This window comes from Penicillium canescens (genome assembly GCF_028828765.1).
Source record: "Penicillium canescens strain IBT 15451 chromosome Unknown utg000005l_segment0_segment0, whole genome shotgun sequence".
NCBI lineage: Eukaryota > Fungi > Ascomycota > Eurotiomycetes > Eurotiales > Aspergillaceae > Penicillium > Penicillium canescens.
In genome coordinates, this window is record NW_026703967.1 from 1,455,568 (window position 1) to 1,468,137 (window position 12,570).

Sequence of the window (12,570 nt, forward strand, 5' to 3'; positions counted from 1 at the left end):
TATGCATAATCTTTCCGCACCTACTAACCCAAGGCTGCATGCGTTTGGGCGGCCGAAGCGGTAATACAGGCTACTGAGCAGCAGCTTGCGGAAGTGATTGAACGCGTTTAAATGGGTTGGTCGGCAGCTGAAGTAGCTCCAGCTCCACCGAGGTAAACTCGCCTTGTCTACTATCTCCATTTTGGGAAGTGTTTGTTTTTGCCGCCTCTTCTCTTTCGTTGATCAGCCATACGCTCTGCCGGAAGCCAATATTCAGCCGCTGCTCCGCTAGCGGTCGAGAAACTCATCCAAAGGTACAATTGCATTGGACTGTCGAAGGCCCCCCACCAGCGAAAGCGGCGAGAGCCCGTTTGGGGACGCATATTGCGCAGTACTGGGGGAAGTCGTGGTGTTATTGGCCGCATTGGTCAGCAAGCTCATCCACCGAGCGACAGACTGATATATCCTCTGTCCCATAACTTCGCTGGAATACACGACCTACCGGCGCCTTCGCTAGCAGCCCAAAGTATATTATTGTCTGTCATAATGACCGGAAATGAGAGTGCGATGAATTTGACCAGGAAAGCAATCGAGGAACACTGGCGGGCATCGGATGACAGTGATACCGAAGCCGAATACGCCATCTATGCCGTAGACGCGATCCTAGACTACCCGCAATCAGGGGAGCGTTTCAAAGGTCGTGCGGCAATTTCTGCACAGCGTGGTGGACACCCGGCTGACCGGCATTTCACGGTGCTACGGATCTCAGGCGACGGCCATCTATGGGTGAGCGAGTGCATCATCACCTATGACGGAGTACCAACATATTCAGTCTCCATTATGCAGTTTGCTCGCGAACTTGTGGTGCACGAGATACAGTACTTTACTGAGAAATTCAGTGCACCTACGTGGCGAGCAGCGCTCGCCGAGCCTATACCAGGCAGGCATATCGAAGAGGCATGATCACGTCCGTGGCCCAAGCCAAATCTTCCACCTTTTTGAGAAAAGTGATTTTGGACAAATCTTTACAGCGGTAGTAACATCTCTGGCGTGTCTTTGGAGCACTTATTTATTTGTGCCTAAGTATTCAATATGTGTTTGGATTTCGACCTTCTTGCAGAAGCGGACGAGAAGTAAGACTAGAGCAAGCTAATCTGGTACTGTTTTACACTGACCCTGCATCTCGCCCCAAAGTTTCACTGGCAAAGCCAGATTTGCAGATGACGAGAAAATGTGGCATTCTAATATGCGATTTCGTAGCAACCTTTGTACTACTGCAAGCTATCATTTGTTTAGGACACTTTGGTGAGGTAGAGCAGCATCCCCATTCGCATGTCACAATCTACTTGTACAGGGTAGAACACCTATCGCTCAGGTAAGATATGAGATCTGGGATGGGTCAGATACTCGAAATAGTAGAATAAATTGATACATGAACTGATTCTTGTAGAAGAGAAGTAGATACGTACAAATGCAGGCAGTATCTGATATTGTTGATCACGATGGAATTTGGACACTTGGACTGGTGCTATACCAAGAGGAGACCAGCCTGTCCGTCTGAACCCTATCCACTTATCACACCCAGGCTCATCTACGTAGACGAGGTGTTATAAGCAAAACTCCGAGATCAGATGACAGTGATCATCACTTAAATCCGCATTTCGCTCCCTATCTTTTTGTCGAGCCGTCTTCTTTGACCACCCTTTACGATACAGGGCGTCGCTGATCGTGGAGTTAGGTGTGGATACGTCGAATTTATCCAGCAAGAACAGTTCCATCACATAAAGGTATAAATTCGGTTTCTCAAGCAAATGATCGCACGAGGCTTCTAGCATTATCAGCGTGATTCCTATAGCCGTCTAGCTTTGATGGAAAGGGCTTTGATGGTACTAAATAGCTGCAGGTTAGGCTGGATCCTGATGATTGCGCGCTTGCTCCAGCCAGCTGCTTCAGCCATCTGGGAGGCGGTCAGTTCACCGCTGAGGGTCTTATTATGAATAACTTCGAGCGTAGATTCCGCTAGATTGGGAGCCATGGTTCGTTCCACCACTGGTATAAATGATTAGTCGCCAGTGGAGACCGAAGTGTGATGGGATTGGACGTGAGGCAGCGAGGTAGCAGTATCTGTATATTATCCCTTCGAAGAATATCAAACGTATAAGATGTAGCTTGAGACAATGTTCGCTTAAGAGAACATGCACTAGATCAGTCCAGCGTCGAAGACTCCTCATCGGCCAAAGCTTCACTGAAGACTTTCTCCATCTAGCTGAAACCACGCATGGTCGGCGAGCAGACCATAAGGTCATCATCACTCATCTGACATAGTTGTGTATAGTTGCCTTTTGGTTTGTTTCTCTAAATTCATCGTTCGACCCTCGTCGATCAGTGAGTCGATGTTCAGCTGCTTTAAAGAGACTTGAAACTCCTTATTCCGAGTTCATTTCTTTTAATGCAACAAAAGCCTCGGGATTTCGAGATGAAGATTAATACTTAGTGCATAGATGCCTGTTTTTGCCGGCAGACTAAGCACTTGTTTGCCTAAGGTGCCTCCATAAAAGACATCTTCTTTGCTGATTAGAATACAGCAGATTGTTCTTCCTAAGATAACATATTCCAGACCTCGAATTCAGAAGTACGGACTATTTTGACCTGCAGCTATACAAACAGTAGCTCGGCAGTTGCCCTTTTTTTGTCTGTGGATGTTTTTCTGTGGATGAGATACTACAAGTTCTCTAGACCTAGTTAGATACGTTCCCGAGCTCTTCAACTGGTTTTAGTATTCCTCCTTCTTGCCTAGTTATGCTACTGTAGAATCACTTCAAGGCTAAGAATCAAGGAGCCTAGTGGCTTCTAGAGCATCTGTTAATATAAGGATCGTCCAGAGTGCCTGTATGGCTCAGTTTCCTTGGTTTTAAATGGAGCTGACCTAGCAGGGTAAGACCTAATAGGTCTATTTACACCGATGCACCCGGACAGGTCATGTCGTCCGTACCGCAGACGTTATGAAGTGACATTGAAGAGCATAGTTGGATGCCAGCTAGAAGGGAAGGTATCTCAGCTCGTAATACCATAGCAACGGGCATTCGACCTATATTACGAAGAAATTGGCATAGCGCCAAAAGCGCGGCCGAGCCATTTATTAGTACTTCTCTCTCTCTCCATTCTCCCTCCGCCGGTTCCCTTCACTCTCCCTATTCCATTCCCTCCATGACAATAGATTCGTCGACATGACCGAAACTCTCCTTAGCTACCTGGCGCAACGCAACTCAATTGTCATTCCTTATGTCGACCCAGCACAGACAGTAAATATTCAATGACTCTTATGAAAATTGTATGGGAGTTAGCAATCCTCAGCTGACATGAAGTGACATCCCCGGGAATCTTCTTATCTAGCCTCAAAGAACTGTTGAGGTCAATGAAAGATTTTGGATGAAATGGTCGGCATGGTAAAGGAGCAAAGGACTTGCTCTAGCACAGCCAGAGAGCTTGATGACATTGGGAGGAATCTATGGGTGTTCCATTCTGAACTCAGGAATCCTGGAGAATCTAATATGAATTGGACCCTGAATTTGCTACTGTAAATCACCGAAGAAGATACATAATGCAGGGAGGATCTGATTGGTCCGCCCGATCAGCTGGCAGAAAAAAGTTGTCTCCGCCCAGTCTCACCACAGTCGGAGTCGCAGTTGCTAGGCTGGAAACACCCAATTCAGACATTTTGAGAGTGTCATCCGTCCTCAGATTATACACTGTGTATTGTCCGACCCCGTTGTAGCCATACGCAGCAACAATGGCGAAGCTGACCGACACTGAGTCGGCTCAATCCCCGGCCTCAAAAAGCTCGGGTCGAAGCTCAAGAATGCGAAGAACTCTACAGACGAGAGCATCACAGACGCACAGCCTGAAGGAATCGACACCAATGACGAAGAGATTAAGTCCGGCAAGAAAGACAAGAAAAAGCGCAAGAAGTCATCCTCCGAGGACGCTGGCCCCGAAATTGATGCCGAACTGAAGAAAAAGAAGAAGCGCCGCCACTCCGAAGACGATGACCAGAAGAAGGACAAGGACTCTGAATCAAAGAAGAGTAAAAGAAGCGAGTGTCCTTTGGACCTGGGACAAAGGAGAATGACGGCGACGACGACAGTGCCTCCGAGGATGTCGACATGGACGAAGCTGCTACCACCGATGGAGCCGAGGCAGACACCGAAGACAAGGAGAATGACAATGCAGTTGAAGATATGAAGAAGCGCAAGCGGGAGAAGAAGAAGCAAAGAAAAACCGGCACCGCCCCGACTGAGGCACAAGTCCACGAGACTCCAATTCTCTCCTACCTTAGCCACTACCACCGAGCACGCGCGACCTGGAAGTTCCAAAAGAACCGCGAAACCAACCTCTTCAAGCACCTCTACTCTCTCGAGCATGTCCCCTATCAGTACAACACTTCGCTGCTGGCGTACATGCAGGGACTCCGTGGTGACGCCGCAAAGCAACGGTTGAGCGATGCTGCTAGGGATGTGATCAAGGCCGATATGGATCTTGACAAGCCCAAGGACGATGAATCAGCGGAAAACCAGGAGGAAAACACAAACACTGACTACGTCGAAGCTATCAACGCGTTCCGTGAACATCTGCCGGAAGCAGACGAGAAACTGGACAGCATCAACATCGGAGAGGATCTGAACGCAGATGCCCAGAAGCGTCTGCCAAAGAGGCAGCGAGCGGAGCTGGTCTTTTCGCTGTCGCCGGCAAGCTGTTCAGCGCCGAAGATGCCAAGCCCAAGCGGAAACCCAAGTCTACAGAGCCCCCAGCCAACAAGAAGCGGAAGAACAGAACCGTCGTTGTTGATATTAGCAGCAGCGAAGACAGTTCTGATGATGATGCCCCGGCTCGCAAGAAGGCTGCCAAGCCTGCCGCGGATAGCAGCAGCGATGAAAGCACCTCTTCCAGCGGTAGCAGCAGCGACAGTGACAGCGATGATTCTGATGCTTCGGCTTCTGCACCCACCCCTGCTAAGCAAGCTGCAGTGGACACTCCCTCAAAGAAGGAAAGCAAGGCAAGGAAGAAGAAGAACTTGCCGGTCCGTGAAGAAAAGCCTAAGCCCGCGCCTGTGCCAAAGGTTCCCAAGAAGACCCAAAAGCGGAAGCTTAGAACTGCTCAAATTGAGATCTCGAGCAGTGAAAGCGACAGTGATTAATTTTGTTAGGCCACTTTCTGGGGGGGATCGTTACCTTAGTTTTATGTGCATATCTCTACCACAGCATATGGGACGGTGTAATTATGTTGATGTTCATATACTCAAAAGTCATTTTATTCATGTTGACCACCATTGATAAACTATCGAAGTATGTGTTCTTGGGTAACCTAGTCGAGTAAGAAGGGTGTATCTAGTCTTTATGCTTTGGTACTCATATTTGCATGCAACTGAGAAAAGCATAATGGTACTCTGTAGACAGCATTGGCAATCTAATTGCCAATTCATAAATTAACGGTTCACATTGTTAATTATGTCTTGGAGTGCACCTGGCCTGGTCAATGGCATTGAAGGCGGTGAGGCCGACCTCAAGCTTGAGCTTAGGCAGCTCAGGCACGCGTCACTGCTCAACCCCCATCGTCTCATCTCCAGGACCCTCTCTCTTATTCCTTTCCTGTGTTGTTCTTTATCCCGTTACAAAACACTTGAAGCACCGCCATCATGTCTGGTATGATCTCTGGCCGATGGCACAGCCTAGCCCCATGACTTCATCCCGACTGACCTTGGTTCTCTCCGCAGGAAGCGCCTACGACAGACATATCACTATCTTCTCTGACCAGGGTCGATTGTACCAAGTCGGTATGTGCTCTTGACTCCTCGATCGTTTTCACTCGTCTACCCCCCGGCCTCAATCCCCGCGCTGTCATCATGGCCGCTCACCTAACACTTGTGTCTCAGAATATGCATTCAAGGCCATCACCTCGGCCAACATCACCTCCATCGGTGTGAGGGGGAAGGATTGTGCTGTGGTCCTCTCCCAGAAGAAAGTCGCTGTAAGCTGGATTCTTCGTCCGAAGCCGGAGGCGCACTTATGCTAATCTGTCTCGCATCAGGACAAATTGATCGACCCATCCTCCGTTTCACATGTTTTCCGGATCTCACCTTCCGTAGGCTGCGTGATGACTGGTTCCATAGCAGATGCTCGGGCGTCTGTCGACCGGGCCCGTGGCGAGGCTGCTGAGTTCCGGTACAAGTTCGGATACGAGATGCCCTGCGATGTTCTGGCAAAGCGACTGGCAAATATCAACCAGGTCTACACACAAAGGGTAGGTCTCAGTCACCGTGCAACACTCTCTCACTTGGGGGCAAATTGACTAACGTGGTTCTTTTGAAATCTTCCAGGCTTACATGCGACCACTCGGCGTGGCTACAACCCTGATCTCCGTCGATGATGAAGCCGGCCCTCAGCTCTACAAGTGTGACCCAGCTGGATATTACGTTGGATACAAGGCGACAGCATCCGGCCCCAAGCAGCAGGAGGCGCTCAACTACCTGGAGAAGAAGCTGAAGAACAAGGATGCCGCCCCAGGCTCCTGGGAGGAAGTTGTGGAACTGGGTATCACTGCCCTGAGCAACGTGCTAAGCGTCGATTTCAAGAAGCACGAGATTGAGATTGGTGTTGTCGGTGGGCCGCGCGAAGATGGCCAGGAAGGTACCACTACAGGGTTCCGCGCCCTGACAGAGGAAGAGATCGATGAACGCCTGCAGGCCATAGCTGAGAAGGACTGAGCGAACCTGATTTGCAAGCAATTGAGATAAGAGACCAGGAATGGAAGGAACCCCGTGTTTTTCCTCCCTTTTCTGCTATTAGACAAACAAACGATCTGAATGATAACTCACTTCCTGCAATGCTACGGTTTCAGTCGTGTTTCGGAGTCCCCGTGTTCTTGCGAGATCTAATCCTGCATCTTGACGCCATACTTCTTTGTTCATGCGGCTCTTCAGCCCCTAGCCTCGCGTTTTCTCGGGCCAAGACTTGTTAATATCAACCTCGGTCCAAGCTGTGGGGGATTTGCCACAGGTAATTTAGTTGCAACTCTCTGATCAATCAGTCCAGATGGAGATATGAGGAGGTTGGTAATATTCTGCATTATCGCTGCGTCGCGATCTATATAGCTATAGAGAGCTCCCCTGGTATACTTAGAGACTACAGTAGTTACTGAATTGGCAAGAGACCCTTGGAAGATAGTTCTTAAGACCTGGCAAAGGCCTGGCAAACAGCTAGCAATATTCTTGTTAACGTGATAGGTATAATAGTAAGAGAGGTCATCACAACAACCATTTGGAGCCAATAGCCTCGTTACCCCCTTACTGCTCGAAAATTGAACGAAGCAGTCTTTTCTTTTCGGTCTTCGGATTTGCAAACTTACACTTGAAGAATTAAAAATGTCTCATCTTCAGTAGATAGGTTGGATTAGCGAAATTCGTGGTCTGTAAAGCTGATCTGTGGCGGTTCTGGCCTGGGTAGGATCCTGGCCTGGGTAGGATCCTGGCCAAGATATACCTAACAACAAATGCACCCCATGGTACAGTAACCAATGGCTCTTGTCCTCGTCATGGTGCTGGACCAGTGCGCGCAGAGTCATACCGGCCTTTATCAGATCAACAAACACAAGGTGCCCCGTTCAAATTACTTATATCTGATTAGAAAGCTGATTCCATTGCACGCATAGTTCTTAGCGGGCCCGATCATACCACATCATACCAGGAATCATCAAACAGTTCAGGAATGCTCTTATCGGTCATCCGAATAATGTCAGGGTGGTAGCAAATGTAAGTAATGACTGAGACTTTGAGAAAGACAGACCCCAAATACTGATATAACCGTATGTGTAAGAAGATAGAAATATGCAGGAAATGTGAAGCCTGGTGAGCTAGATAGTACTTGGACCGCGGTTCTCCTCCCTCGTACTATTTCAATACTCTTCAAGTTTCAATTTGTGTCTCGGGTCACTCATAGGTTAAAGGAAGACTGAAGTGTTAGAACGGGATTATTGATAACCGCCGTCACCAGCCACATCCACTGGGGTTGGGGTGGTCAGCAGCCTGTGTCCGTATCGCGAGGTACCCAACACAGCCCTCGATCCAGGGAAGCCGAGGCGATTGGAACTGTGAATCTCACCCCGGAAGAAGTTGAACCCCCTGTTAAAGATTGCCGAAGTGAACCAGATCAGCGCAGCTATGACACTGGCTGTGGCGTATCAATAGAACGTCTGCAACGCTGAGGAGGATCTGTTGGTCTTAGCAAAGTTACATGTAGAAAGAAAGTCCAGCTCCGAGCCGGGCGCCACATGTGGCTCAGCAGTGGCTGGGCTGAACGCAGGGCCTAAATATAGACACGTAATGGTCACCTTTCCCTTTGGTGGAATTGGACAAAGAAGGGGAAAAATACATCAGAATAAAAACATACACACAAAAAGCTACAGCCGCATCTAGGCGCGTAAATTCCCTTTGAATATCCAACTATTTCCTGGATAGGTAGGCGGTGATGGGTCAAAGTGTGGCAAAGGCAGCTGAACCCTAATTGCTTCGCTCCACTTCAGACAGATCTCGCCTATGCAGGTCCAGGGCTGAACTTACTCCTTTTTCCTATGCATAAAAAAATAATAAGTCCCCACTTGAGTAGTTCGTCCATTCTCCAATCAACGTCCTGAAGTCGCCTGTCTCTCCTCAGGAGAACTCCAAATCGAAGTGCACCGGAACCTAATCTTGCTCAATGCGGAACTAACGCTCCCCACTGGGAGATTGCAGCTCGGGCCTGGTTCTTACGGAGGCAAAACAAGCCATGTTTCCAGGCTATACGCCATACCTGGCCACGCCCCTCTTGCTCTCTCAGGCATCTCCCCACTCCTGGTTCCCTCTTAGGGAACAAGGGTGGTCCTGTTGCCGTTGACGGTTTCTCGGGAGCTATTCCATGGCCCACTCGCGCTTTACATCCCAGCTGTACTCGGCCACCCCAGCTCCCTGATCGTGGGATCTTCACCGTCTATTGGTGCAGCTGGTCCCTGGGATGATGATCCTACTGACGTTTGGCTCCGCTGTCACGGGCTGAGAACCTTCTTTAGGTTATCATTATTATTTTGAGGATATTTCTTTTTTTTTTTTCCCTATTCGACCCATCGAGGTCGTTGGCTGTCATCATGTATGGGGTAAGGAGAAGGCTGTTTCTACTTTGGAAGATTTATATCTTCCTTCTCTCCCTCCGTAGGACCGTTGGTGGCCTAACATTCACGAGTTCGTGGACAATCAGTTCCTCTAATCGTTGCCTTTCTTTCTCTAATTGGTCATCTTTGATGCCACTTTATACTTCTTCTTACCCACTTCCTTCCACTCCTTGGATTGACCTATTATCTCCATTTTATACTTAATATACCCCAAGAGTCATGGCGGACGGACGTAAGCTATTCTCAATCCATCAATTAGAAGGTTCACTTGCCGAACACAGTGCTGATCACCCCCTCACAGTCAACCAGGCCCGCGCTATGCGTGTCGCCGAGATCATCAACGACTACCGCACTCTCCTGTTGCACATCTCGCAACAGCGTATGGAAGTGTGCCAAGCGGATCATAATGAGGAAGGCTATGTGGTACTCCGGGAGTCTCTAGCCTCCGCTCAGAATTTGTCGTCTGCCAACTATCAGCCCTGTCCGGTTACAGGGCAAGGCAATGTCGAAACCGAGAAAGCCGAGCTACAGAGGTACACGAATCTGCACACCTCAACCAGGGTTCCAATCGTTCCAGACTAACACGAACTTCCCTCTTTGCAGAGTCATCGTGGATAGCAGCGCACGCCGATTCCAAGCACACAAGATCTACCTACGTGCCGCCGCAGCCCGACGATGGGCCATAGCCCGCATCAACATCCTACGTGCTCAACGATCACCAGCTGACAAAGCCGCAGCCCTGAAGACCGCTACTACCACGCTTCATCAGGATCTCAATGGCATCACGGATCACCATGTTGTTTCGGACCTCCGCGCCGCCGACATGCGGGCAGGCCACTGGCTTGACGACGACCCGTCCCTCGAAGCGATCCGTCGCTGGGTTGCGGGGCGGTAATGACGATACATGAAACCGAACGAATACATGTTGTACGAAGTTGAGAGTCTTTTGGGGAGCCTTGCATTCTACTTATTCCCGGACGCTTGGAGTCCGGTTGGCCATGTATGGGCTCTTTTATTAGAGGGGCATACACGGGATAGCATGCGGGGGCGGCGGGTACAGCGCTGGTCGCAAGTGTTGGCCGCCCTCGAGTGAAGCGAAGGACAAGAACAAGTCTGGATTTACTGCGTGGTTTTTGTTGTAGCTACGATATCCCCTCTTGTTGTCACTTTTTTTGGATTGTGTTTTTACTTTTCGTTAAGGTGTTATGGGATGTTGTTGAGCTTCGCGTTGAACATTGAACACTCACACTCTGCATTGTATCTGCTGTGTAACTTAGGCTATGAGAGTTTGATTGATATCCTTGTTAGTTTCCGCTCTCTCGTTTTCCCAGCTCGAAAGACTTGGTCTCAATTGCCACTGATCTCTCAGGTGAATCCTGCATAACCCTAATGACCCCACACTAGCTTGAACCATTGGGTGTCTAGCGTTAAGAGTACGTGTTCATTAAGAGTATACTCATCACGTACTTGGACGTAGCTCGTATGCAAAGGGATAGAAAAAAAGTCCAGACCCTGTGCGCTAAATTAATCAGAGATGCCTCCCTACGTCCGTCAACCCTATGGGATCGATGTCATTGGCGAATCGCACAGACGGAAGAACCAGACACGTGGGGCGCTCAGGCAGAGATACCAGCTGAAAGGCAGAAAAAAGAGGATCAGGAACCACACCGGTACACATTAACTGCAGATTAAGTCTAAAATGTGCATGTAAACACCGTACTTGATTATACTAAGAAACCCGGGCCTCGGATATCCGGCGGTAATCCTTCTAACCGGCCGAAGTATACAGTGTTCCACGTAGATGGGCCCAGATAATGGCGAAAAAGACGTTTTACCGATCGGCATATGGGTCAGATTTTCGATGGAGATTTTGGAGAGACGGCATCTCGGTGGATCCGGGGCTAAGGCTTTAGTCCACTGCGTGCTATGCCAATCGGTGCGCTGCACAGCCATGTGTCGGCTCGGCTTCAGCTGGTGCTGGTTTTTCAGGCTTCCTTCTGGAAATTGGAGTTAAAGATGATGCTTTTTTTTTTTTACTTGTATTTTTCTCCGTTTCAACTAATAAGTGGATCTACTCGGAAACCATATCCTGCTTAACCGTCGCGCTCGTCTCTTTTGGGGTCATGTCCGCTGCCTGAGGTGCTATAAACTGGTTTCTCTACGGAGTCCTAGATTATTGATGAAACATTAGTGGGGCATTCTCTTTTTTTTCTCCTTTGCTTCTAGGCTAGAGTGACATCTGGTGTTGCCATGTGTTGAATCGTCTTTTATGTGTCTACCCACAATTGATCATTTCCTCTTTCGGTCCAATGAACAGATTACTCCACTGTGCATGAATCATGTGTATGGTGCTTTAGGTCTTGGGTTAGTTTCACCTTTTTGGAGGGAGCTAAACAGCGTAATGTCAATTGATCCTGCTGGAATCCCGATCTTTTGGTACGGAGGTTCAATAAATATTTAGTCCGGCACTCTATCCTGTTTCTTCAGGTCTACGTTCTCCACTCATCCGAAGCTACATGGTGGATTCAAGGAAGTACCACTGTTCTAAGGCTGAGAATACCACATCCACGGTGGTGCAATTTGTGTGTTCATATATTGTCTAGGTCACTTGGTACTTCTGTAGAATAATGCTAGTGCTTCTGGAACTCATTTTTATTCTATTCAAACAACACTAGATTGGTCTTTCGCTCTCTATGTGACGAGGAAATGCATGTATGCACGCGCCCTTTTCGCAATCCACTGCTGCTTTGACAGTCTAGCTGTTCGTTGTACAGGGTGTAAGGATTGTTTCCCATTGCATCTGGTTTCACCACCAGATAAGTTTCATCTCTGCTCGAGCGTATGCAGGTGGGAACTTGGTTTCTAGACTCCTGTAGCCTATGCCCTAAACAGATTGAGGTATCAAATTGATGATATGAAATGACTCAGAAATGTCCGGGAAATCACGAGAATGACGTAGATTTTGCAGCAGGTCATTCCACTGTCGACTTAGGCACAGTTTCTAGCACATCAGGATACGTATATTCCATTGCACTGCTAAAGGTGTTTATATATCACCAACAAACACGTAAAAGAATAAGCATACTGTAATAAAAAAGAAAATAAAAGTCATCCCCTTGATTATAGATTACAGTGAAAAGGAGGGGGGAAGAAAAAATACTTAACGTGGCGCCAAAGTAGGGTCCAATAAGTTGTGCCATTGCATATGCCTACTCATCTATCGATGGCCTTGATGTCATGGGTCACTTGCTACATGGTATGCAGAATGACAATTGATTGGCGCCAAATCAGCGAGATAAGTAATTAACTCCGAAAACGATGTCTTCGGCATAAAGACTTTGGTCGCCTGACATTTCATGTAAGTGACGAATGATCGATGGTGAAAGTTGGTGCCAA

The 12,570-nt window shown here is 48.4% G+C and overlaps 4 protein-coding genes across 4 annotated transcripts; all 4 read left to right on the plus strand.

Moving 5' to 3' along the window:
• Positions 1-525: 525 nt before the first annotated feature.
• N7446_008143 (uncharacterized protein) lies at positions 526-942 on the plus strand (the record flags this gene model as incomplete). Its single annotated transcript, XM_058516888.1, has 1 exon — positions 526-942. The coding sequence occupies one exon, from the start codon at positions 526-528 to the stop codon at positions 940-942; it is 417 nt and encodes a 138-aa protein (XP_058370534.1).
• A 2,827-nt stretch (positions 943-3,769) lies between these two features.
• Positions 3,770-5,173, plus strand: N7446_008144 (WKF domain-containing protein; the record flags this gene model as incomplete). The annotated part of the gene is given in 4 exon segments (XM_058516889.1): positions 3,770-3,824; positions 3,857-4,063; positions 4,078-4,677; positions 4,689-5,173. The coding sequence occupies 4 exon segments, from the start codon at positions 3,770-3,772 to the stop codon at positions 5,171-5,173; spliced, it is 1,347 nt and encodes a 448-aa protein (XP_058370535.1).
• A 498-nt stretch (positions 5,174-5,671) lies between these two features.
• On the plus strand, positions 5,672-6,739 carry prs2 (proteasome core particle subunit alpha 1; the record flags this gene model as incomplete). Its single annotated transcript, XM_058516890.1, has 5 exons — positions 5,672-5,678; positions 5,750-5,809; positions 5,909-6,003; positions 6,064-6,276; positions 6,353-6,739. The coding sequence occupies 5 exons, from the start codon at positions 5,672-5,674 to the stop codon at positions 6,737-6,739; spliced, it is 762 nt and encodes a 253-aa protein (XP_058370536.1).
• Positions 6,740-9,393: 2,654 nt separating this feature from the next.
• On the plus strand, positions 9,394-10,069 carry N7446_008146 (uncharacterized protein; the record flags this gene model as incomplete). The annotated part of the gene is made up of 3 exons (XM_058516891.1): positions 9,394-9,406; positions 9,476-9,707; positions 9,778-10,069. 3 exons carry the CDS (start codon positions 9,394-9,396, stop codon positions 10,067-10,069), a joined length of 537 nt encoding a protein of 178 aa, XP_058370537.1.
• Between the last annotated feature and the right edge of the window lie 2,501 nt (positions 10,070-12,570).